General features: G+C 42.6%; 1 protein-coding gene across 4 annotated transcripts in view; it reads left to right on the plus strand.

Annotated features, from left to right (window-relative positions):
• Positions 1 to 26457, plus strand: part of col5a1 (procollagen, type V, alpha 1) — an 84311-nt gene that overhangs the window by 50323 nt on the left and 7531 nt on the right. For all 4 annotated transcript variants that reach the window (XM_023818001.2, XM_023818002.2, XM_023818003.2 and 1 more), the window contains exons 14-62: positions 204 to 260; positions 556 to 609; positions 912 to 965; positions 3383 to 3436; positions 3684 to 3737; positions 4550 to 4603; positions 4971 to 5015; positions 5849 to 5902; positions 6377 to 6421; positions 8994 to 9047; positions 9277 to 9321; positions 10507 to 10560; positions 11513 to 11557; positions 11659 to 11712; positions 11839 to 11883; positions 12182 to 12235; positions 12605 to 12712; positions 13068 to 13121; positions 13497 to 13550; positions 14024 to 14068; positions 14702 to 14755; positions 14846 to 14890; positions 14987 to 15040; positions 15127 to 15180; positions 15329 to 15382; positions 15807 to 15914; positions 16016 to 16105; positions 16417 to 16470; positions 16553 to 16660; positions 16927 to 17034; positions 18294 to 18347; positions 18442 to 18495; positions 18603 to 18710; positions 18840 to 18893; positions 18996 to 19103; positions 20147 to 20200; positions 21325 to 21432; positions 22456 to 22509; positions 22642 to 22695; positions 22774 to 22827; positions 22922 to 22975; positions 23103 to 23210; positions 24247 to 24300; positions 24390 to 24443; positions 24746 to 24853; positions 24945 to 24998; positions 25599 to 25634; positions 25797 to 25850; positions 26036 to 26297. In XM_023818001.2, coding sequence (XP_023673769.1) covers positions 204 to 260; positions 556 to 609; positions 912 to 965; positions 3383 to 3436; positions 3684 to 3737; positions 4550 to 4603; positions 4971 to 5015; positions 5849 to 5902; positions 6377 to 6421; positions 8994 to 9047; positions 9277 to 9321; positions 10507 to 10560; positions 11513 to 11557; positions 11659 to 11712; positions 11839 to 11883; positions 12182 to 12235; positions 12605 to 12712; positions 13068 to 13121; positions 13497 to 13550; positions 14024 to 14068; positions 14702 to 14755; positions 14846 to 14890; positions 14987 to 15040; positions 15127 to 15180; positions 15329 to 15382; positions 15807 to 15914; positions 16016 to 16105; positions 16417 to 16470; positions 16553 to 16660; positions 16927 to 17034; positions 18294 to 18347; positions 18442 to 18495; positions 18603 to 18710; positions 18840 to 18893; positions 18996 to 19103; positions 20147 to 20200; positions 21325 to 21432; positions 22456 to 22509; positions 22642 to 22695; positions 22774 to 22827; positions 22922 to 22975; positions 23103 to 23210; positions 24247 to 24300; positions 24390 to 24443; positions 24746 to 24853; positions 24945 to 24998; positions 25599 to 25634; positions 25797 to 25850; positions 26036 to 26297 — 3298 coding nt within the window. The remainder of the gene's footprint in view (positions 1 to 203; positions 261 to 555; positions 610 to 911; positions 966 to 3382; positions 3437 to 3683; positions 3738 to 4549; positions 4604 to 4970; positions 5016 to 5848; positions 5903 to 6376; positions 6422 to 8993; positions 9048 to 9276; positions 9322 to 10506; positions 10561 to 11512; positions 11558 to 11658; positions 11713 to 11838; positions 11884 to 12181; positions 12236 to 12604; positions 12713 to 13067; positions 13122 to 13496; positions 13551 to 14023; positions 14069 to 14701; positions 14756 to 14845; positions 14891 to 14986; positions 15041 to 15126; positions 15181 to 15328; positions 15383 to 15806; positions 15915 to 16015; positions 16106 to 16416; positions 16471 to 16552; positions 16661 to 16926; positions 17035 to 18293; positions 18348 to 18441; positions 18496 to 18602; positions 18711 to 18839; positions 18894 to 18995; positions 19104 to 20146; positions 20201 to 21324; positions 21433 to 22455; positions 22510 to 22641; positions 22696 to 22773; positions 22828 to 22921; positions 22976 to 23102; positions 23211 to 24246; positions 24301 to 24389; positions 24444 to 24745; positions 24854 to 24944; positions 24999 to 25598; positions 25635 to 25796; positions 25851 to 26035; positions 26298 to 26457) is intronic.

Below are 26457 nucleotides of genomic sequence, written 5' to 3' on the forward strand. Positions count from 1 at the left end.
ATTAACAGGTTTCCATCACATTGTGTCTGACTGGAACACAGACACACACACACACACACACACATGTAGGGCAATATCCAGCTATAGGTTCTTTTGAGATTATACAGTACAAATAGACAAAATACTTATCTAAAATCATCAGTGTTTGGTGCAGATGCATGTTGCCGGTGTCCTCAGATGTGTCGCCTGACTTGCTTCCACAGCTGGCGATGAGAGGTCCCACTGGTCCCATGGGTCTGACTGGAAGGCCTGGTCCTTTGGTACGTAGCTCTCTGCTCACCCCTCTCTATCTCCCAGTGTAACTTGGCTGTTATAGCCAGGCGTTTCCTCCACATTAAATGCCGCCAACCTGTAATGCTTGAGATAATTACCCTGTTTATGTGTTTATAACTGTTTCCTTAGAAACAGGAAAAGTAACTGGAGTGTCAGTGGTGCTACATGATGCCACTTAAGCCGTTTAGGGTTTGTTTCTTGGGGTAATATTGGTGCTGCATGTAACTTGGTGATACTGAGAATCAGGGTGGACAGTGACATTGCAGTCTGTTTCCTTTGCAGGGCCCTCCAGGCGTAAATGGACTGAAAGGAGAGTCTGGAGACTCTGGCCCCCAGGTACAGGCTTTTCAGTTAGCATTTGGACCCCTAGTGGTCAGGATGTGTAATGATCTGAAGTTTTGTTGGCACTATTTATGTGTTGAAAAGTGAAGTAGAGGTGAATTCAACAGGACTATCTACACCGCCATCATCATTAGATTGCTTTCATTTTATTAGTATCTATTGAAATTTTTATCTAAGGGTTATGCAGCTAATCGCGAACTCAGAATACCATGTACAGTAAACATGGTAATGCACAAAAGCAACGTGGATTTTGGCTTTAAGTCAGTGTTTTGCTTTTTTCTTGCTCTGTTTTTTAGGGACCACGTGGCACTCCGGGGACCTCTGGCCCACCCGGCAAGTCCGGCAGAAGGGTGAGTCACTGTTTGGGTTTGCATGATTGCATGGCGAAGAGCCATCTCTCAGGCTACAGGGAGAGCACATGGAGGAATGCCAGCAGGGAGGCAGGCCAGACGGCCTGCTAACACGTCCTGCTAGGAGGGAGGTAGGCCGGACGGCCTGCTAACACGTCCTGCCAGGAGGGTGGCAGGCCGGACGGCTTGTTAACACGTCCTGCCAGAAGGGAGGCAGGCCGGATGGCCTACTAACACGTCCTGCCAGAAGGGAGGCAGGCCGGATGGCCTACTAATACGTCCTGCCTGCCCCGTCAGCGACAGGGAACACAAAGCTCTACCTGCGTCCCTTATGTCGAAAGAAGAAGCACTCTACAAAAACTACAGCCAAAATGTTTTGAAATTGTATTGTTTAAAATATGTCATTTACAGATGCAATAGTTCTCCCACTAACCTCTCTAACTCATAATTTCCAGCTAAGAATGAAATATAAGACTACAAATAATATATGTTTAGGATCTGAATGAACATGTAGAGGCTTAGCAGTGGTGATATGCTCACCTATTCAATTTATTAAGGAGAATAATAATTAATAAAAATAGGGAATATACAGTACATACACTAACACATTGGGGAGCTAGGTTTAGCCACACAGTATAACAGATACGGTGGTGACTAGAAATAGCAAGTACTACTAATAAATAGATGTGACAATACAACAGATGTGGCACAGATGTAGGAAACGGTGCAGTGTTGGGCAGTGTCCACTGGGTCTGGTGGCTAGTGCTGGTGGTAAGGCAGCTTTATAACGGCACCAATAAACAGTTCAGAGTTCTAACAGCTTTGGGGAAGAAGCCATTGCAGAGCCTGGCAGAGGATGCCTGGATGCTCCTGTACATTCTGCCAGATGGGAGGGGGACAGAGAGGGGGCGGAAGGGGGCTTCCACAATGCTGTGGACAGTGCTCAAGGAAGATGTCCGCAGTGAAGGGTAGAGGGATCCCAATGATCTTTCCAGCTGTGTTCACTATCCACTGTGGGGTCTGGCAGTCAGAGATGTCGCAGTTCCCAAGTCAGACAGTGATACAGCCAATCAGGACACTGTCAAGGGTTCCCCTGTAAAACATGGTCAGGAAGAGGGTGGGGGGGGGGAGGTTGAGGGTCCGGGTGAGGTCAGCTGCCAAGCGTACTCCAAGGAATAAGGTCCTGTTGACCAGCTCTACTACAGAGCCATCAATGTGCAGTGGAGATGGACAGCATGGGCCTTATTGGATGAGGAGGTGGTGTTCAGGGTCCAGGTGAGGTCAGCTGCCAAGTGTACTCCAAGGAATAAGGTGGTGCTGACCAACTCCATCACAGAGCCCTTGAGGTGCAGTAGGGGTGACAGTGTGGGCCTTCCAGAAGTCAACAATCGTCAGATCTGAAATATGTCTTATAATTTGCCAATGTTAAGCTTTTCCTGGGGACATGTATTAAATTAGGTAAACTTTATTAATCCCATGAAGGGAAATTTCTTTTGTTACCAAAGCAGATTATGTGGTTCAGTAGGGAGATATGGCAAATAAACATTATGTGAGGTATGGCGCATAAACATTATGTGAGATATGGCGCATAAATGTTATGTGAGGTATGCCGCATAAACGTTATGTGAGGTATGCCGCATAAACGTTATGTGAGATATGCCGCATAAACGTTATGTGAGGTATGGCGCATAAACGTTATGTGAGGTATGGCGCATAAATGTTATGTGAGGTATGCCGCATAAATGTTATGTTAGGTATGCCGCATAAACGTTATGCGAGGTATGCCGCATAAACGTTATGTGAGAGATGCCGCATAAACGTTATGTGAGGTATGCCGCATAAACGTTATATGAGGTATGGCGCATAAATGTTATGTGAGGTATGCCGCATAAACGTTATGTGAGGTATGCCGCATAAATGTTATGTTGGGTATGCCACATAAACGTTATGTGAAGTATGCTGCATAAACGTTATTAATCCCATGAAGGGAAATTTCTTTTGTTACCAAAGCAGATTATGTGGTTCAGTAGGGAGATATGGCAAATAAACATTATGTGAGGTATGGCGCATAAACATTATGTGAGATATGGCGCATAAATGTTATGTGAGGTATGCCGCATAAACGTTATGTGAGGTATGGTGCATAAATGTTATGTAAGGTATGGCGCATAAACGTTATGTAAGGTATGGCGCATAAACGTTATGTGAGGTATGCCGCATAAACGTTATGTGAGATATGGCGCATAAACGTTATGTGAGGTATGGCGCATAAACGTTATGTGGGGTATGGCGCATAAACATTATGTGAGGCATGCCGCATAAATGTTATGTGAGGTATGGCGCATAGTTATGTGAGGTATGGCGCATAAACATTATGTGAGATATGGCATATTTAAGGACTGTCTCTCTTGTTCTAGGGTCGCGCTGGAGCAGATGGGGCAAGGGGGATGCCAGGACAGACCGGGGGAAAGGTAATGCGTGCAATCCATTTGCCATGAGCAATTAGTATAAGACTTTAACCAGAGATGCTTTTCTTCATATCCTGACTTAGACCTAATGGACAATATGCTTTTAGGATCTGGTGAAAAAGAACAGTGCTGTTTTGGTGGTATATTCACTTATGTAAAGTTGAGTTATCTGCTGTCTCCTTTTTGTATGGAGTATTCTAATGTATTTTCATTATCATAATTACGACCAAGACTTCTGTCTCTGGAACAGGGTGAGAGAGGGTTTGATGGATTGGCCGGCTTGCCTGGTGAAAAGGGCCACAGAGTAAGAATTTGTTTCCTTTCCTTGTTTCTTTCTGAAATTCGTATTGTCTTTTGTGAAAGCCACACCCCATTCTGTAATGTTTGAAGAATCACAGATTATTCTATTGGTATAACAATACCTAATAAAAATGTTAATCTGAATTCTATCGATAGGCCTTTAATCTGAGAAGCTGTGTGCAGGCCAAGGTTACTGAGAGAAGGAAAAATGGTCAATCTTTTATTGAATCATTATCATGAATATTTTCCCTCTGTCAGCTGAAAGCTACACTAAAATAATCAACAAAAGAGCGTGTGGCAATTTGTACGAGATATTCTGTTAGCTAAGCTAGCTATCCTTTTCTCATTCATTATGTTTCCATTTTTTGTCATTCTCCAACAATTACTCATTTTCAAGATAAAGCCTATGCTCACCTTTGTGGTATGTAGTCCAGTAGGAACGAAACTACAGAGCATTCAAGACTGAACGAGGCTGACGTGCTGCCTAAGATATGGGGACTGTCTGCTATAAAGACTTTGATAACTTTAATTTCGAAATCCCTACAGAACTTGAAATAACTGTCATAGTTTTAAAGCTACAGTGGTCTGTTGTTTCTGCCCTTATGATTGATGACAGGGGGTCGCCTCACAGCTGCAGTAATGAACATCATTCACAGCCTTGATTTTATAATGAGAGAGGAGAAACAGAATGTTATTGAGATTTGTCTTGTCCACATAATCACTATTTCTCTATCCGGAATGAGGTGATGTTTGTTGTAGTGCGTGCAGACTTATAGAGGTCTAATGGCGGTCTCTGTGTCTGTATTTGCACTGTAGGGCGAGTCAGGTCCACAAGGCCCCCCCGGACCTTCAGGAGAGGATGGTGAAAGGGTTAGAGCCCCCCCCCCTTTCTTCATGCATCATTGTCTCCAAAATGCTGTTTCTTCCGCTGTTTTCTCGTTTTAACTTTCCCTGGCAATGCTTTTTGCTTTTTAAACTCCCTGTTCTTCTTAACAGTTCTTTTCCTATTTGCCTACTTTTCTTTTCCTATAATTGTTCCCATAATCTTCATTGCTTGTCATTATTGTACTACCTGCCCCTGCCTTTCCCTAGACTCTAGACCATGATCAGTATCTTTAAGTGTTTCACTTAACTGTGATAATGATATAATATATCGTATACAGATTACTATTATACTGCATTACTTACATGCAGTAAGCATTACTTTATAATAATTAGCGATTCCCACCTTTTGCAGGGTGATGACGGTGAGATTGGACCAAGAGGGCTGCCAGGTGATCCTGTGAGTGACTATTATTCAAAAAAGCTTCTTCTCAGATCTTTCACTCAACTTTGGTTATGTCTGCCATTGCATCTGATTAACAACTGCAGCCTTTGATCTTAAAGTAATTACACAGCATCATAAGCTTCTTGCACTTAAATTTGTTGGTATTTAAATTCTAAACATTTCAATTTTCACATTTCTGAAGCTTAGAATCTTTCTGGCCCAGAGAAACTTGTTAAATATGCATAAGAGACTATTCTTGAATGCCCTTGTTTATACCCATATTTTATGGATTTTCATTGCCTTTGTGATGGTGATATAAATTCCACAAAATCACACAGGAAGGTTCATACATATAAAGCCCAGTAATGGACTTATCAATGTTAAATCCATTCTTTGATTTCTATCATAGGCACGAGATATATTCTTATAAGATTATATGCATGAATGCTTTTGGCATGTTTTGTTTTTCTGATTGTTTATGCTTGATTGGAATTGTCTAGAAAGGGAAGTGACAGAGGAAGCTTCCTAAGGAGAGGCTGCCCCTGTGGTCACATTGATAAAAGGCAGAAATTTCCCTTTGCAGTACCAGCAAATATCCATCTGAGGGCAGACTATGTTTTGTTTAAACTGTAATCACTGTATAATATAATAGACAGACCTCTGTCTTGGTTCTTTTTAACATGAAACTAACATGAAGAGTTTTTATGGCTGTGACTTCATCCTTGCAGCAGGGTGGTGATGTGGGTTGGATGTGGAGAAGGCAGGGAGGAGGGTGATGGTGCTCCGCTTGGAATAGGAAATTACAGCTGCCCAGATGTTCAGCTCGCTTTTCTAAATGTACTTTTCAGGGGCCTCGTGGGTTACTGGGACCAAAAGGACCCCAAGGACCTTCTGGATCTCCAGTAAGTATTTCTTTAATTCTAAATGCAGTTCTTCCAATAAATAAATAATAACACTGGATTCCTTTATCACATGAATATATACTGTGGAAATTGCTAAACTGGGACGATTTTTGAAATTGTACTTTCTCACTTTAAAATATGATACTATTTATAAATACACATTACAACATAAAAGTATTGTCGAAAGCTCAAGAACTGAGCTTAAGTTAATAGAGGACAGTGGTGTACAGATACAGTGAATCAAACATGTGTCCTACTTTACCCTTTGTTCCACTTAACCAATATTCACCCTATAAAATAACATACATATACGTTATATTTCTGTATTTACTTTAACATCATAGTTGATGAAGTGAGAACTTCCTGCTTGGAGTGTCCCTTATTACAAGGAATCGATTCCGTTCCGCAGAGGTATCTGAAACCTTGGTATATATGAAATACCATAGTCTGCATTTTATTTGCTGTCTATTTCAGGGTGTATCTGGAATGGATGGTCATCCGGGACCCAAAGGAGGCATAGTAAGTGTGGCTTTAACAGAAAGTTACCTTTAACACAGCATGTGTAAACAGTCATGCACAGAGCATAGACATGCACAGAGCATAGACTGGCAACGTTCTCAGCGCATGCACATACAAATAGGAAGCCGTGCTCTAATTGAGAGTGTAGTCATAGTACACATTATAAAAAGGACTTACATTTTACTTACTGTGCCATGCATCAAGGTTTAGTGGAGGATGGATGGATGGATGGATGGATATCTATATCATTTCCATGCCTAACCTTATAATCGACTTTTAGTTACAGGGTCATCCTTACATGCATTATCTATACTGACAAGGATTTTTCTTTGTCATTGTGCAAAAGGATTATTCAAGTACAAAGAAATGTAATAGCTGTCTCTGTAATGTCATAAATACTATACACAGAGACATACATGCATATGTGCTTAATCAACCCAGTATTAAATGAGTATTAAACAATTGGACATGGGAATATACATGGCATCAGTAGTGGCAGGTGGAGTTCTGCCTTGCACGAGCTTTGGGCTGAGTCTGGCTGAGCCGGCATGTATGTTACTCCATCTTTTAACTGATGGCAAAAGACTGAATAGGTGATGTCCAGGGTGTGTGTGGTCTGAGGCAGTGATGTCCAGGGTGTGTGGGGTCTGAGGCAGTGTTGTCCAGGGTGTGTGGGGTCTGAGGCAATGATGCCCAGGGTGTGTGGGGTCTGAGGCAGTGATGTCCAGGGTGGGTGGGGTCTGAGGCAGTGATGTCCAGGGTGGGTGGGGTCTGAGGCAGTGATGTCCAGGGTGAGTGGGGTCTGAGGCAGTGATGTCCAGGGTGGGTGGGGTCTGAGGCAGTGATGTCCAGGGTGGGTGGGGTCTGAGGCAGTGATGTCCAGGGTGAGTGGGGTCTGAGGCAGTGATGTCCAGGGTGAGTGGGGTCTGAGGCAGTGATGTCCAGGGTGGGTGGGGTCTGAGGCAGTGATGTCCAGAGTGAGTGGGGTCTGAGGCAGTGATGTCCAGAGTGAGTGGGGTCTGAGGCAGTGATGTCCAGGGTGTGTGGGGTCTGAGGCAGTGTTGTCCAGGGTGGGTGGGGTCTGAGGCAGTGATGTCCAGGGTGTGTGGGGTCTGAGGCAGTGATGTCCAGGGTGTGTGGGGTCTGAGGCAGTGATGTCCAGGGTGTGTGGGGTCTGAGGCAGTGATGTCCAGGGTGAGTGGGGTCTGAGGCAGTGATGTCCAGGGTGAGTGGGGTCTGAGGCAGTGTTGTCCAGGGTGGGTGGGGTCTGAGGCAGTGATGTCCAGAGTGAGTGGGGTCTGAGGCAGTGATGTCCAGGGTGTGTGGGGTCTGAGGCAGTGTTGTCCAGGGTGGGTGGGGTCTGAGGCAGTGATGTCCAGGGTGTGTGGGGTCTGAGGCAGTGATGTCCAGGGTGGGTGGGGTCTGAGGCAGTGATGTCCAGGGTGTGTGGGGTCTGAGGCAGTGTTGTCCAGGGTGGGTGGGGTCTGAGGCAGTGATGTCCAGGGTGTGTGGGGTCTGAGGCAGTGATGTCCAGGGTGGGTGGGGTCTGAGGCAGTGATGTCCAGGGTGTGTGGGGTCTGAGGCAGTGATGTCCAGGGTGAGTGGGGTCTGAGGCAGTGATGTCCAGGGTGTGTGGGGTCTGAGGCAGTGTTGTCCAGGGTGGGTGGGGTCTGAGGCAGTGATGTCCAGGGTGAGTGGGGTCTGAGGCAGTGATGTCCAGGGTGAGTGGGGTCTGAGGCAGTGTTGTCCAGGGTGAGTGGGGTCTGAGGCAGTGATGTCCAGGTTGAGTGGGGTCTGAGGCAGTGATGTCCAGGGTGAGTGGGGTCTGAGGCAGTGATGTCCAGGGTGAGTGGGGTCTGAGGCAGTGATGTCCAGGTTGAGTGGGGTCTGAGGCAGTGATGTCCAGGGTGAGTGGGGTCTGAGGCAGTGATGTCCAGGTTGAGTGGGGTCTGAGGCAGTGATGTCCAGGGTGTGTGGGGTCTGAGGCAGTGATGTCCAGGGTGTGTGGGGTCTGAGGCAGTGATGTCCAGGGTGAGTGGGGTCTGAGGCAGTGATGTCCAGGTTGAGTGGGGTCTGAGGCAGTGATGTCCAGGGTGAGTGGGGTCTGAGGCAGTGATGTCCAGGTTGAGTGGGGTCTGAGGCAGTGATGTCCAGGGTGTGTGGGGTCTGAGGCAGTGATGTCCAGGGTGAGTGGGGTCTGAGGCAGTGTTGTAGGTCCTCCAGAAGCAGAGGTCATGGTGAATGCAGTTGCCTGAAATTAAACTGAATAATCTTCCATTGATACATATGTGTCCACTTTGTAATAATAATATTATTATTAGTAATAACACACAAATATCAATTACATTTACCCATCAGAATAATTACCAGCCCCTCTGTTCTTAAGACCCATGTCAGGCATACCAAAAATAAGCTCTGCTTGTATCCGAGGCCACAGTGCAATGCCTTTGCGGCCCTGTCAATAGCAAACATAATCTTGTAGACTCAGTGCAAATTGTTGAGAGATGAGCATGAGAAAGGGCCATGTTTATGTCTGACAAAGGTGAGTGTAATGGGATTATCTTGTTTTAAGGGTCCACAAGGAGAACCCGGACCCCCGGGACAGCAAGGAAACCCAGGGGCTCAGGTAAGGTTATATTTGTCCAAGTTTAATCCAGAGCTGTCTCCTCGCCCCAGCAGGCGACTTACTGATCAGAATGACCGCTTATCTCAGTGTGTATTTTACCCAGAGTGCACTGGGCAGCCAGTCTTGCATCCCTTGGCAAGCAGAAAAAGCAGTAGAGGAGATAAGTGCTTCTGGATAAGTGCTTTCTGGCGCAGTGTATTTTACGGCTTCCCGCCGCTTCCCTTTACAGGGTCTTCCGGGTCCCCAGGGACCCATCGGTCCTCACGGAGAGAAGGTAGGCCAAGTCCCGCTAGATAAAATGATAAAAATATACGGCTCATAATAAGATGAACATTTTTGTTAATAATATACCAATTTAATTATAATTACAGGTTAACGCAGACTGTCAAATTTCAAGTTAATCACAAACGCTATGCTATTCTCTCACCCTAGGATGATATGTGGCTACTTATTGCTCATCTTCGGCATTACAGATTTTTATGAGATACTTTTCATGTTTGTTTTGCCTCTGGAATAGTCATGGGGTAGATGACAATGGCAGTGCATGTCTGGCATGAACAGCTCTATATAAAAGCTTAATTGTGCCAGATGAATACCAAGTTAATCGTATTTTTTACCGAATGACCTGGGTACATAGTAAACAACCTTCCAGTCAAAATTCTAGAAAATATATTTTTATAGTAAGACTTTATACCTGTGTCTTGGAATAGTCTGTGCATTGTGCTATTGTTCTTTATAGACATGTTATCCTGGGCTCTTGTAAAAAGCACTATTTTAATTTATTATATTTTTTGCTGCAAGATTATATAACGCATTTGTGGTCTCCCGCAAGTTGATTCCCCCTTGGAAATCTGTGATAGTGTAACCATTTGCTGTCTTTGATTGAGTAGTACAGCTCTGGAATTAATTAAGAGAGCACAGCAACATTTTTAGTTTCACATATCTCTCAATTTATGGCTGTGCTTCTGTGTAAAATATAATTTTTTTCTTGCAAACTGCAGCCTGGTTCTTCTCTGTTTCTCATTAATGAAGGGCTTCTTCTTTGCTTTATGGGACTTCAGTCCTGCTTCTAGGAGCCTGATATGAACTGTCCTAGCAGTGCACTTCACACCTGCACTTAATGTTTCCCATTACTTTTGAAGGTCACTTGTGGTCATCTTCCGAATCCTGAGGCACTGTTGGATACTTTGACAGTCATCTCTAGAATTAGAAAGTTGCTTCTGCCTTCTGCCTAGTTTTTGGTCATTCTCAGTGTTTCCTGCTTGACATTGTTCTTGTGTACTGCAGTGTTACATATTTTGAGCTTGGAAGCAATCTGCCGCTCAGTGTAGCTTTCTGCCAGCAGAACCAGGATTAATTCAGGATTTAACAATGCAGATTCTTAAAAAATATGGAGCGGCCCCTTAATTTTTCTCCAGAGCTGCATGTGTTACTGATAGTGGTTTTCTGCTCTGCACAGGGTCCAACAGGGAAGCCGGGCCTTCCGGGGATGCCCGGTGCGGACGGGCCAGCGGTGAGTTTCTGCCTTCCGCATGCGCCCGATGTACCTGGTGATTGGCAGGTGTGCCACGCTCCCCTGCAGAGGCAAACGGCGTGCGGTCGGAGGAGTACCAGTGCAGAGACACAGAGCACGAACCTGCTGCGCTTCGATTTGCAGGAAGGCTTTGCTTCCTGTGGAACACTATGTTGCAGCTATGGAGCAGCTGTCCATACCAGGTCTAGCTGGCAGTCATGGCGACTCGCATCCCAGTCCATGTTCTGCTCCTTCCACTTATGCCGCGGATGTCGACCTCTCCTAATTAAACGACTTTGACTCCTACCATTGATCATGCTCAAGTGAGCAACGCAGCCCAGGAGAGAGCATCGAAACAGATGGTGCTAACATATTCGCGGCAGCTCAGGAGGAAACTAGTTCCTTTTGAGGACCTCTTTCATGTCTATTCCACACCTGGTTCTCTTCTCAGGGACTGACAGACAAGTCGGCGAATCACTGATAACCCCCCCCCCCCCGCCCCCCACCCCACAAGGAAGTCATTATTGATAGCGTTTACTACCACACTGCAACATAGCAATGGCGAGTAATGAGCAAGCTATGCTCAACCACATGTCTCAGAGGAGTAGAATTCATTTCCTCCACCCCTGAGACATCAAGGGGTCACACTGTGCATATTAACCAGGGTTTAGTGGCTTTCGGAGGAGTAGGGTTATTGTATCATAATTAATAAAAATCCCAGAACCACATACTGCTAAGAATCTTTTGTTAGTCTTCTTAATGACTGTTTAATGTTTTTGTAGCTTGCTGTATTTAGAGTATTAGGGAAAGGATTTCTCAGTTTGAAGCTTTAATCCTGAGATCCTGGCATTGTTTTCTAAAGCTATCCAGCCCTACCTGTCATCCTTTGTAAGATATTTATATGTAATGAATGTAATTGCATAACAAGAGCTCCTTGTTTAATAATTTATAGGGTCACCCTGGAAAAGAAGGACCTAATGGTGAAAAAGGACACTTGGTAATTTAGTTACTATAAACCTTTTATTAGAATTTTAAATAATAAGAATGGCAACATGAAAAATGAGTCTTCATTTATGTTCCTTTATGTTTCTCCCCAAGGGTCCTGCTGGTTCTCAAGGTCCAATTGGGTATCCTGGATCAAGAGGAGTAAAGGTTAGTTTGTTCTGCTGTGCCAGAGGTGAAACATACCTGATTAATTCCTTGAATGCTTCAGAAAATATCCTTGGGACAAAACTGCTGCTTTTATAATACAATAACCTGAGTGTGATCTTCTTATAGGGAGCTGAGGGAGTCCGAGGCTTGAAAGGAACCAAAGGTGAAAAGGTAATTAATGAGCATTATTTACCAGCATCTTTTCTCATCAAACATTGCTATTTCTGACAGGGTGCTTATGTCTACAAGGTTCTAGATTAATTTATACACATTACAAGATAGAAAATCAAATGTCCCGTGTGTGAGGGCCAGAGTGATAGATGTTATGTCTAATTCGCCTATTTTATAATCTCAGCCGATGTGAATATTAAAATGCATTTATATTCCTGACATGCCACTTAAACCATTGAGTTGATCTTAGATATTTGGGTATTTTTCTTACTGTTTCTTATTGTTTCTTCTCTCCCAGGGTGAAGATGGATTTCCCGGACCTAAGGGGGATATGGGGATCAAGGGTGACCGAGTAAGACCTTTCGTCTTTTTCTGTGTAATATAAATATTAGGATATGCACAGTATGAGTCATATGTAAATAATTGCTGTCAGGATTATTGAAGTCTGAAGGTATTGGATCCCATCTGCTTAACTGCAGTCACTAAACAATGTTATACTTCAGAATGGAGTCTCGTTACATTGATTACATTAGTAGGTTCTTGATCCATATAGGAAGACAACTGACAGTTATGTCATAGGATACATTGAAAATATTTACTACTTCTTGATTGCTTATTCATTCAACAGCAATGCCTCATGAAATAAAGACCTTGCCTGGAGTTATGGTCTTGATAGTCTAGGAAATGGATGCATATTTCGACGGTAATGTAACATTCACAGGGAGAGCTAGGTGCTGCTGGGCCCAGAGGTGAGGATGGTCCAGAGGGCCCCAAAGGTCGGGGTGGTCTTCCTGGGGACGCCGGTCCAAATGGTCCAACTGGAGAAAAGGTTAGGCCGGCATGTTCATCACATTTATCTGATTCCTTTTAGCAGATTTTCAGTTTTAAAAACAATATTCCGTCTCCCCTTTATTCTTTGTATTAAGGTATAAAGAAGAAATTGAAAACTGTGTTTTATATATAATATCCACATTGTTGCCATATTGTTTAATTCAACACAATGATGAGCACTGAAAAATAGTTCAGACGGAATTATTTTCAAAAGTGCACATACTCCGATAAAAGGAAATTTGCTGAAATAAAATTTAATAAATAGCATCCGTAGTTTATCCATCGCAAATATTTTTTCAATTACTTTACTGAAATATATGTTGAAGGTCTTTTGCTAATGTTATTATTCAAAGGGAAAGCTGGGTGTTCCCGGGTTGCCTGGCTACCCAGGACGGCAGGGCCCGAAGGTAAGCAGCCTCTTTTAGTGCTGAATATGTCATTACACCGTCAAAGGTGGCTTTTTGTCTGTTGAAGGCCAGAGTCATAATGTTATCAGGTACTTACACTTAAATGCACCAGTGTAGGTAGTGAGTATGCTATTGAAGGTCGCTGATTAAACATGGCAGTTTGGGGGTTTCTGCTAGACCCGTGGTTCTCTTTTGACAGCTCAAACTTTGAAGTTAATGCTGCGTAGGTTTGGGCTCTTGATCAAAGCCTGTTTCTGTATGCTGTGTGGTGTCTGTTGAGCTCCTAGTACACTTTACTTTCCCCCAAGTACTTTATGCTACTTTGTCTTTGCAGGGTTTGTAATTAAATCTCTTCCTTGTTTATGACTATTTTAGGGTTCTCAGGGGTTCCAAGGATTTCCAGGGGCAAATGGCGAGAAAGGAACAAGGGTATGTCAAATAAGATAAGCTTGTAAGCTTTCAAAAGTTAAATAACTGAAATACAAAATACGAGACTTAAGAATTACTCTTATGTTGTGTACAGCGTAGTTATATTATATTACCTTAAATTATAAGGTTTACCATATAGTTTTTAAGCTTAGCATACTTGTTGATTTATTGCTACAGTATATTGTAGTTTCCTATATACTTATTTACGTATGTATTACCATGACAGTTAGAGTTAGCTTTGACCTTGAATGGCTACAAAGTAACTCTTCAGTTGTTCCGTTTATCATAGGTGTCAATAGAAACATTATGATTTGCACTATGCCCAGTATTTTATAACGAGTGTAGAGAGTTTAAGTAAATTTCTGTAGCTATATGTTTTGATATCCTTCTGCACATAACATAACAACATTACATAACATAACATAACATATCCAAGAAAAAGCATCTAAATGTCTTGTGTTATAATATGTCAGGGAACAGCAGGAAAACCAGGCCCCCGTGGACAGAGAGGACCAACAGTGAGTATTCCTATGGCAATACAGACATGGCCTGTTTATTAGGTATACACCTGCTTGGCAAAGCAAACATCCGTCCCTACTAAGCAACAAATCATGTGGCTGCAGCTAAATGCATCCAGGTATAGAAAGGTTTGGTTACTGTTTGGCTTTGCATTAGAATGGCTAAGATGAGGACCAAAGCATTTTTGAATGTGCTATGATTGTTGGTGCATGATGTTGTCATTTCCGCATCTCAGAAACAACCACCTTCCTGGGATTTTACCACAGCACAGAGTTTATAAAGAATGGTGATATCCAGTCAGCAACAGTTATGCAGGACAAGGCATCTTGTTAATAAGAGATATCAGGGGGAATAGCCAGAATCAGTAAAGCTACCAAAAAGACCATAACAGCTCAGTGCAGCAGTGGTGAGCAGAAGGGCTGTTTAGAATGTATTACTCACCTGTCATTGAAGAGGCTCTAATAAAGAGGCCACTCAGCGTATGTTTAAAGGGGGACATTATTATTATTATTATTGTTATTGAACATTGCTGTTGACTAACAGCAGGTTATAATTATTACAGCAGTAACAGTAACAAGTAGGTAATGATTTTGATGTATATTCCATCTCTTACCCTTTCTCCTGCTTCCAAGGGCCCTCGAGGAGAAAGGGGTGCAAGGGGTCCAACAGGAAAGGCAGGGCCAAAGGTAGCGTATTCTGAGCGGTAACAGCAGTTCCGTGAGACATACTGATTAAAGACTGACTGCAGTAAGACCTTCCCTATTCCCGATCCACAGGGTGCTTCAGGCAGTGATGGACCCCCAGGTCCAGCTGGTGAAAGGGTATGAGCTCTTACTTAATATAATAGCAGTAAAGCACACTATACCAGGTCAAAATAGCCAGCAGTTCATCCCTAATATCAATGTTTTCTTTTTCAGGGCCTTCCAGGACCTCAGGGTCCAACTGGATTCCCTGGACCAAAGGGCCCACCTGTAAGTTCAGAAGTATATAGCGAATTACCTCTTGCATTTTTTGTCAGCATTTTCAAGCATATTTTCCATTCTTGTTCCCCTTTAAGGGTCCAGCCGGGAAAGATGGATTGCCAGGGCATCCTGGGCAGAGGGGTGAAACGGTCAGTGCTACATTCTATCAGAAATTGGCTGCTTATGCCTGAGTCTAGATGCCCTTACTTCTCTTTGGTGGGGAGATGTTAGATCCCTACTTATGCCTCAGTACAGATATCCTTACTGTTATTTTGGATGGTTCTTCTCTTTCCACAGGGCTTCCAAGGCAAGACGGGACCTCCTGGTCCTCCTGGTGTGGTGGGCCCTCAGGTCAGTTACATATATATGACTCCTACATTGCCGTGGATCTTAACAATGAGATTCTTTTAAATGCATACATTTTCAAACAAACAAATATTGCCCCCCATGAATAAAGGGATAAAATACATTATATGTATGGCTTGATTTGCAAATAAAATTCAATAATATTAGTTTTTAGTTTCCTGGGTATCTCGTATTTTGATTTAATGCACTACCTTGAATGGACTACCTTGAATTGGATGGACTACCTTGAATTCCTTTCAGTATTGTTATTGGTGTATTGCATGTACAATAAATCTATTCTTTTATCACTAATAAAACACGATAAACATATGTCACAGACAAGTAGCACATATTGAGTATTGACTAACCTTTTTGGACTAAATTCCATTTAAAAGCTTCATTGTTTTGCATTTTCAAATTGCAAATGCAGGGTCCTACAGGAGAGACTGGGCCAATGGGAGAACGTGGCCATCCGGGGCCTCCGGGTCCGCCTGGAGAACAGGGCCTACCTGGAGCCGCCGGCAAAGAGGGGGCCAAGGTGAGCTGACATCGTTTTAGTCGAGTCCTCTGGCACATCTGCCATGTTGTGAGGTGCCGTATTGGGGCTCATCTCTTATGGAGGTTTCTTCGGCTCCGTAGGGTGACCCCGGCCCGGCAGGCCCTGCTGGTAAAGATGGTCCACCGGGCCTGCGAGGATTTCCAGGAGAGCGAGGCCATCCTGGTCCTGTCGTAAGTACATTTTTATTTTTATTTGTAAAGTTATTTTAAAGTTTATTTTTAATGCTACATTTATTTAAAAATACAATAACAAAGTATATCGATTAGTAAATAGATGTGAATGAATATAGGACCTCATGTGTCCTTTTTAATGGGAATTCATAATCTCCTTTCGGAAAGAAAGGTGATCTTCCAGACTTAGCCATTCACCAGGTTCCTCGGTGTAATGCACTACAGCACATATCTGTAACCAGTGAGGCTCCTATGTGAGGCTGTGTATGGACGAAATAGATTTTAAGTGCTTATTTTCCCTCCCATTGCAGGGAGCTCCTGGTTTGAAGGGCACTGAAGGCCCCCATGGCCCGCCTGGACCTGCTGTATGTACACACCGATGCTTCCCCTCCCCTGTCTCACGCATGCTCTATACATGTCCAGCTTGACAGTGCTTTTTTTGTGCAGGGTTCCCCAGGTGAACGAGGTCCTGCTGGCTCCGCTGGACCGACTGGCCTCCCGGGACGTCCAGGACCACAAGGCCCCCCAGGTCCGGCTGGAGAGAAAGGTGGACCTGTGGGTATTGGTTCTGCTTCAGTACAAAGTCTAAATCTCACTTGAATAGTGTGATGTCTGATCTTATATATTTTTTCTAGCACCTAAATACATTTTATGTTTTTCCAAGTTAAATTGTGCACATTGTAATGCCTGTAATGTACAAATTTTATTTTTAGACTTGGATAACACTCCCCGCGGCACCTTTATACTCTATCCAATATGTCCATCTAATTTCCATCACAGCAGGAGGGAGTCGTATCTGAGATACCTGTTCTCTCTTACAGGGAGAGAAAGGACCTCAAGGTCCAGCTGGGAGAGATGGTATCCAGGGTCCCGTGGGCCTGCCAGGCCCCGCTGGTCCTGTTGGGCCTCCTGGAGAAGATGGGGACAAGGTACCCTAAGAATGGTTGTGACTGAGTGGGCTGTGCACAGTCACCTGAGTAAATGATAAATCACAACACCTTCCTTAGTTCTCTAACTTATTGTTTGACAACGACATAAAAACAAAACGCCTATCGCCTATTTAAGTAATACATCTAACATAAATTTTATCTTCATTTTGAATACATACTGTATAAGAATGTCATTTATATCAGGTAAAATTTAAAATTGTTCCGGAGACCCAGATATACAGTAATATTGCATCATTCTGTTTCATCTGCACTCCTGGGCAAAAAAAATGGGCCAAACCCAACAACTGCGAATTATCTAGCTTCTGTGGTCTCACAGCGAACAGCCAGAAGATATTTTGGAAAATTTGTTAGTTTGAGTTTTATATCAAACATTTAAATCTTTTCATGATTTTATCTCTGCATACAAGGAGACCGTGTAAGTGAATTTTACTGTTTCCAACTTCTCCCACAGCAGTTCACTGCAGAGGCAAGCAGTGACGGGCCAATGGCTCCACAGGTCTCGGGAGTGCAGTCTTTTAGTTCTCCCACAGCAGTTCACTGCAGCAGCAAGCAGTGACGGGCCAGTGGCTCCACAGGTCTCGGGAGTGCAGTCTTTTAGTTCTCCCACAGCAGTTCACTGCAGCAGCAAGCAGTGACGGGCCAGTGGCTCCACAGGTCTCGGGAGTGCAGTCTTTTAGTTCTTGCTCATTATCTGACCAATGATTTGTTTTTAAGACCTTTAAAAGCTTAATTTTTGGCAGTTTTTGATTTGCTGCTTTTTTTTGCCGATGAGTGTAAGAATAAGAGCAGCGCATCACTTTCCATGCGGCCCTTAGTGTGATGGTGCATGATGCATGCAGGGGGATGGAGATATGAGCGCAACTCTTAACAGCCTTGGTTCCCTGTAGAAAATGTATCCTTATGGATGTAATATAAAAGCATATCTCCCAAATTACATATAAACGCATTAGACCTTAAATGTAAGATTATGACTTGGTCATTAATAATATTCATTTTTATGTCCTTCTTTACATAATATTACTTAGCAGTAGGATCACTTGTTAGCTGTCCTATTAAATCATGTACATAATTTATATTCATTGCAAATATTGTCATTTGTCCCGTAGACATCTTTGAAAATGAGTCATGATATTATTAAAAATTCACATTTTATGTTCCTCTAGCAGGAGAATAAGCATAAAAAGTCAATCTGTTACTCCTGTAATGGGTGACTAGCCTGTACATTAAATTTCCACTAGGGGGAAATTGGTGAGCCTGGACAGAAAGGAGGTAAAGGCGACAAAGGAGAATATGTGAGTGTGTTTCGTTTCATTGGAAATGTTGTGTTTCATTCGCCACTAAGTGCTGTTCAGGCTGACATGACCCTGGTCTGGTTCTCACATTCAGGGTCCTCCTGGCCCCATTGGACCTCAAGGCCCCATAGGACAACCCGGACCTCCTGTAAGTTTCTCTGATGATCACCGACTGTGTGAAACCCAATCCGCTCCTACCTGCTGGCCATCGCTCCCTTTCTCTGCGCCCTTCATGCCGGTCCGTTTGCTTTTCAGGGAGCTGACGGCGAGCCTGGGCCGCGAGGACAGCAGGGACTCTTTGGCCAGAAGGGAGATGAGGGACCCAGAGGATTCCCGGGGCCTCCAGGGCCGGTCGGCCTGCAGGTCAGTAGATCCTACAACTAGCAGTATGTTTTGGATTAAATACACAATATTATATTTAAAAAAAATATGTACATTATTTGTGTGTGGAAGGAAATGCTTGTAATGAAAAAATTCATCTTGTAAAAACAGGGCCTACCTGGGCCCCCAGGTGAAAAGGGTGAAACTGGAGATGTTGGTCAATTGGTAAGATTCACTTTGGTGTTTTTAGTCATAGTTGGATATAACTTCTTAACCTTAAGGCCGAAAGCCACCCCAAAAATCTGATCTATGCACTATCCCTGCCAGGGTCCACCAGGACCACCGGGCCCGAGAGGCCCTTCAGGACCCCCAGGAGCAGACGGCTCCCAGGGCCCCCCCGGTGGCATCGGCAACCCGGGACCTGTAGGAGAAAAAGTGAGTATGCGTCTAAAACTCACGCTTTCCACACAAATCCCCAGCCAGCATTAATATCTGCAATTAAGCCGTAAGGGCTAGAGTCTGTAGGAGCTTATGTGAGCTTGAGATTTGAAAGTCTGTATGCAGCTAGCATGCAAAGTCACTTTTAAAGAAAATATTCCTACCGGTGTGGCTATTATTTGCAGAGAAACTGTGGTTTAATTCCCCCTTTCCATTCTAAACCACTGAGATGACATAACATCTGCACAGGTGAATAACTACAGGAGAATAACATCATATTAACATTTTTTAATACCACCATTTACTAATAATTGTTGTGTGTATAATTATTAAATCATTCATCATTAAATGTTCAGTTGTTTAGCAAGTCAGTAGAGTAAGATTAATAAATTTTGCTCATTTGATACTATGTACACTGGACCATGAATCAATCAATTAATTAGATGACTAGCTGGTTTAAACAAGACATTTACACAAACCAAGACTGAGTCACCATATTGTAGCATCACGTTACATCATATAATGTAATACTCATTCATTGTCTTTCACTATTACTGTGTGTGTGTGTGTGTGTGTGCGTGCATGTGTGGCCGCCATGTTGTCATTACAAATAGTATTTTTCTTATTAAGTATTTAAAAAGACAAAATCAAAAGGATATCAAATGAGCGTGACGTTAGCTTCACGGACAGTTAGTCCTAAGTGCACTAAAAATGTGCTTAAAACATCTTTTTACGGCACCCCTGACAGAAACCAATTTATGTGACAGTGAAAAATGCAGGGTGCCAAATGCAAGCCCTGGATAAATGCAGCAGCAAAAGATTTATGTTGCTGGGCCAAGTCCATAAAGGTGACATTTTATTTCTGTGCAGGAGCACCCTGAAACCTCTTGTAGCTTTTTATTTTTTATTTTTGAAGGGACATGGATAACATTGAGTCTTTGTGATTGGATGTCCTGTCCTATCGTATATGCTGAGTGACTGTGCTGAGTTAATTTATGCATACAAGACGTACAATCATATTCCCTCTGCCTTTTTCACAGGGGGAGGCTGGTGAAGCAGGAGAGCCTGGACTTCCAGGGGATAATGGGCCACCAGTACGACAACATCTCAGAATAATCTATTTCATTTTTGGATTCTGACATAGCGGGGCCAACACTGTCTTCTGTTAGCATATAGCCCAAAAGAATTTTTACACCTAGAAACCAAGACATCAAGGTGTAATATAGGGGTAGGGATACAACCCAGACATGATTTCAAAAAAGCACATGGTGGCAGCACATCAAGGTCACATACATTAAGCATTTTTTTAGTTACATTTGCATCTCAGCAGCATTTGCTACTAGCTAGAAACTGTTACCAGTTTAATATCCATCCACCTTCAGAAATGAAGAGAACGTTCAAACTCTACACACAGCAGCAGTGTTACTTGAACCGCCAGCTTCGGAAGTGTGAGGCAACAGCACTAATCACTGCGCCTGCATGTCACCCATCATAGTTTAACACATATAAAATTTGTACTTGTGCTACATTAGGGAATTTAAGTAAAAACGAAAAACCCAAAATACTGAAGCTAAGCTGTCAGTGAAGGCAACCTAAAGCACCACTAACAGTGACATATTTGAGGAAGCTTAGTAACAATATGCGAGGAAGCTTAGTAACGTTATGTGAGGAAGCTTAGTAACGTTATGTGAGGAAGCTTAGTAACGTTATGTGAGGAAGCTTAGAAACGATATGTGAGGATGCTTAGTAAAGCTTTGTGAGGAAGCTTAGTAACGTTATGTGAGGAAGCTTAGTAACGTTATGTGAGGAAGCTTAGTAACGATATTTGAGGAAGCCTAATAACATTATGTGAGGAAGCTTAGTAACGATATCTGAGGAAGCTTAGTCATTATGTGAGAAAGCTTAGTAACGATATTTGAGGAAGCTTAATAACATTATGTGAGGAAGCTTAGTAATGAGAGTGATGTTTCACAGTGATCTCAGCAGGGACCAGATTTATTTGGGGGTTTCCTTTACTGGAGTAGTAATGAAATAGGCCAACAAAAGCTGACTAAACAGGCATAAAAATGCAATCTAGGCAAACCATTATGATTGATTCCTCTCCATCCTGAGATGTTCTCACGGTGTCATAGTCTTTGTGGTCCCAGTACAGTATATGGTAATATCATTATCACTTTGTAAACGGTACTTTTGAGGACTGAGAATGCATCTGTCTTAGGGCCCTAGAGGTGAGCGAGGAGAGAAGGGTGAAGCTGGCCCTGCTGGTTCTCCTGGACCTTCAGGTCCTAAAGGTCCTCCTGGAGATGATGGTCCCAAAGGTAGCCCTGTAAGTACAAGGCCAATTATAAACAAAGTCATAGTAGTCAGATGGTTTCTTGGCCCTAACTATGTGTATTGGTTTAATGAGAAGACAATATGTGCATATTTATGGACATGTATTGGTTTAATGAGAAGATGATATCTACATATCTATGGACATGCATTGGTTTAATGAGAAGATGATATCTACATGTCTATGGACATGCATTGGTTTAATGAGAAGATGATATCTACATATCTATGGACATGTATTGGTTTAATGAGAAGGTGATATCTACATATCTATGGACATGTATTGGTTTAATGAGAAGGTGATATCTATCTATCTGCCGGCCCCTGGAGGATGGGCTCCCCCTTTGGGTCTGGTTCCTCCCAAGGTTTCTTCCTCTTAGGGAGTTTTTCCTTGCCACCGTTGCCTTTGGCTTACTCACTGGGGGGTCCTTACGAGGCAGAAATGTAAAGCGCATTGAGGCAATGTAATGTTGTGATAATGCGCTATATAAATAAAATTGAATTGAATTGAATTGAAAATCAACATATCTATGGACATGTATTGGTTGAATGAGAAGATGATATCTACATATCTATGGACATGTATTGGTTTAATGAGAAGGTGATATCTACATATCTATGGACATGTATTGGTTGAATGAGAAGATGATATCTACATATTTATGGACATGTATTGGTTTAATGAGAAGGTGATATCTACATATCTATGGACATGTATTGGTTTAATGAGAAGGTGATATCTACATGTCTATGGACATGCATTGGTTTAATGAGAAGGTGATTTCTACATATTTATGGACATGTATTGGTTTAATGAGAAGGTGATATCTACATATTTATGGACATGCCACAGGCGGCAGGTATATTGGGTCATTTTTGTGCTTAATAAATTGTATTATAAGTGTTGAACAAGTAGAAAAATGCTATCAACCAAACTAAAACCATTTTAGTTACACTGTCAATTTATTAATAGCGAAAATAGGAGAGATACAAGTCCATCTATAATTTATTTTTTTAGGGTCCAACTGGTTTCCCTGGAGATCCTGGTCCCCCTGGAGAACCTGGTATTCCTGTGAGTTTATATTCAATAAGACAAAACTGGCATTATTGCCAGACAATATTCATCTGTTAAATACTGTACAAACTATATACTGTGGTTATACTGTGCATCTTTGTCACATTTCCTGTGACCTTTCAACCCCAGGGACAAGATGGCCCCGCTGGAGATAAAGGAGACGACGGGGAGGCTGGTCAGCCAGTAAGGATGCTTCAAAGTCTTGTCTGAGACCCAGTTTATGTATTTTTTAAGACTAAATATTATTTCCTTGTTCATTAGGGCTCTCCTGGGCCTACCGGCGAATCTGGACCTACTGGTCCGCCTGGGAAAAGAGTAAGTCCTTTCATAGTATTGTTTTTACTCCTTCTTCTCCCCTGTGTCATTGAGGGCTTTACAAACTAAACTGCACCCTGGCCTTCCCTCGCAGGGTCCCCCCGGGGCTATTGGACCTGAGGGAAGACAAGGCGAAAAAGGAGCCAAGGTAAGTGAAGCAGGCCCATCTGCAAACACCTTACTTCACTGGCATCTCCCACGCTGCCACCATGTGTCCTAAAAGTGTCAGAGCATTCTTTGCCTCAGTAACAAAGTATTGTGATGTTTTTGCACAGGGTGAGTCTGGTCTGGAAGGCCCACAAGGCAAGACAGGCCCAGTAGGTCCACAAGGAGCTCCTGGCAAACCGGGATCTGAAGGTCTTCGGGGAAATCCTGGCCCAGTTGTAAGTATTCTTTTTATTGGTAACTGTCTGTGTAATATGGTGAATATGCTTTTATGGTTTCATATATACAGTGGTACCTCAGTTCTCAAACTCATTAGAACTTGAATTTCTTAAAAGTCAAACCAACCAGTTTGAAAAAAAAATTACCTAGAGCTCGATCTGAATCTCAGAAGTCAAACCGTGAACGCCGACCTAAGATAACTCGTACGCGCGGGGAAATGAGTCACGCGGCACGTCTCCCAGCGGAAACAAAGGGTAACGCTTCAGTCTCAGCCTCGCATTCGCTGTGACAGCATCATGCATGTTTACACTAGCTGAATACATATATTTAGACAGTAAAAATACATTTAGACAACGATAGACAGTAACAGTAATTACTATATAATAAAATACATTTAAAAATAAAGATTTCTTATTCATTATTTTAATATTAATAATAAACCATTAATACATTTAATTATAATAATATTGTTGTGCCGAGCGGGGACGGAATGGAGACAAAGGCGCAGACGTCAGGGTATCGGGGAATACGGGGTTTAATTACAGGTATGGCAGGCATAACGCAATACAATGACCAAACTGAAACGCGGACGAAATACAGAGAGCTAATGAAAACAACCAGAAACAGCTGATTACACGGGGATTCCACACGGGGATAATGAGGGGGCGTGGCACACGGAAGCAGTGGACAATCGGGGCAGGACACATTGTTTGGATACATTTATTTTCTTACTTTACAAATTACTGTTTTAATAAATGTGCTTAGATGTGTTTAGTACAGTACATGTTCTTCTTGTTTTATCCGGTTCATATTGTGTTTAAATGCTAAAAAAACATATTTAGGTGTAATTTTTTGGGGTTGGGAACCAATTAATTGGTTTTCCATTATTTCTTATTGGGAAAATTCGATCAGAACTCGAACTTTTTAGGATTTGATCCGGAGTTCTGAATGGATTAAATTCGAGTTAGGTACCACTGTATATAGATAATATTTTCATACTGAGCTTAAAAAAAATAATTAATTGGTCTTTTCTAGGGAGAGCAAGGTCTTCCAGGCTCAACTGGACCAGCGGGACCACCTGGACCCATGGTACGGAGAATTACCCTTAAACTTAATTAAACTAGTTTGTCATGGTTACATTTGCTGAGATTACATTCTCTTTAATTGTATATCCTTAGGGACCCCCTGGATTACCTGGTTTGAAAGGTGACTCTGGTGTTAAAGGTGAAAAGGTAGGGCAAGCTGATATTCCCAGCATTATGTTTGTTATAATTAATAATCATTAAAAAGAATCCAAAACTGGGGCATTCACTGGAAGCTTGGCCAGCCTAGCCGCACTGAAGCCTAGCCACTGTTTGTAGTGTGCTATCAGTCTAACTAGTTGCGAAAGAGTTAAACATGTAAATATGTAAAATGGACATGTAAATATATAAATGAACCCTTAACCATTTCCTTAAATGTAATTTACAGCGTTGAGTACATTCCTGAAAAGGGTGTTGTAAGACTGTGCTTGTTATTTGATTTTCTAATGTAGGGTCATCCTGGTCTGATTGGCCTGATCGGGCCCCCAGGAGAGCAGGGAGAGAAAGGCGATCGGGGCCTTCCTGGTCCTCAGGGAACAGCGGGTCTGAAAGGCGACACTGTATGTCATCCATTTTTCACGAATGTATATTATGGTGTAAAACAGCATGTGCAGCTCTCACTGTAACAGCTTTAACCTGCTCTTCTCACAGGGTATCGCTGGTCCCTCTGGGCCTCTTGGCCCCATTGGACCGCCAGGATTACCGGTAAGTGTACCATATAGATGTGATATGTGTTATATGTACTTGTAGTCAGCTAGACCTGCCACCCAATATCTTTCTGCACCATTTCTATTTATAGAAAGAAATTAAGCACAATAAATGTCTCTGTAAACCTAGAAGAATAAATCATACTGACATGAGTTTTACTACAACCGAAATGCTGAGAGCTACAAGTCTTTGACAAACTGGGAAGCATCCAAGCAATCCAAACCTTATACATCATTCCATCTGCACCAGATCTGACATAACATTACATTCATCCCTTCACAATGTAAGATAAGGGTGGATAGAGCCGAAGCCAAGAGATAAGATTAAGTTCATTGTTTTCTTCCACCATTGATTTTTCTTTTTTATATATATATATATATATATATATATATATATATATATTAGCCCAGTTTTGTTGAATGTCCATCCTGTTATATCAACTTAATTCTTTTAATGAAAGAAAAAATAACCAATAGTAATAGTAAAGAAACAATTGCAGATGATCAAATGACACTGGAAGTTTGCAACAGACTTGTCAATAAAAATTAATATTCAGCTTCAAAATGACATGATGTATTATTTGTTTTTCGATTACAGGGGCCCGCAGGTCCAAAAGGTGCCAAGGGTTCGACTGTACGTACCGCACTAACAAAGTGGTGATAAATCAAACACTAAGGAGAGCCAGCAGTTTTTAGCTATAATGTAGATGTTTTTGTTTAATTAGTGTTTATATGTTTTTTCAAAGCATTTGCAAAGTTCCAGTCTAAGGATCCTTTTGTTTTTTCCTTTGTTTAGGGTCAAACTGGTCCTAAAGGTGAAAGTGGTACTCCTGGACCACCAGGCCCTCCAGTAAGTCAGTGATAATGTGTGGACATTTTTTTTTAGCATGAAGTTGAAGTAAACATCTGCCTCCATTAAGCTTCCCGGTATGGTCACCGCATTGTGACTGAAACCTCATTAAAGAAGATAGTTGGAATGTGTATCTTTCCCCATTCATTTTTACATAAAAAAAAAACTGCTATTCCTTCGTACAGGGCCCTCCCGGAGATGTCATCCACCCCCTGCCCATCCAGTCCAGCCCCAAGAGAAGCAGGAGGAATATTGATGGCAGCCAGCTGATGGACGACCCCAAAGCTGACGGATACAAAGACTATGATGACGGCATGGAGGAGATCTTCGGCTCTCTCAACTCACTCAAGCTGGAGATTGAGCAGATGAAGCACCCACTGGGCACGCAGAATAATCCCGCCCGGACCTGTAAAGACCTGCAGTTGTGCCATCCTGATTTCCCTGATGGTGTGTTATGATCTTAACACCACTATGCTTTGCCATTTTCTGCGCGCAGTTTATTTAACTCACATTAAGCCACTGCACTCCCTGCGTGATGGTTAGGAGCTGCAAACAGCCTATGCCAGTCCATATTTTTTCTTAATTTAGAAGTACTTTTATACCTGTT

The sequence above is a fragment of the Paramormyrops kingsleyae genome, chromosome 7 (assembly GCF_048594095.1).
Source record: "Paramormyrops kingsleyae isolate MSU_618 chromosome 7, PKINGS_0.4, whole genome shotgun sequence".
Taxonomy (NCBI): domain Eukaryota; kingdom Metazoa; phylum Chordata; class Actinopteri; order Osteoglossiformes; family Mormyridae; genus Paramormyrops; species Paramormyrops kingsleyae.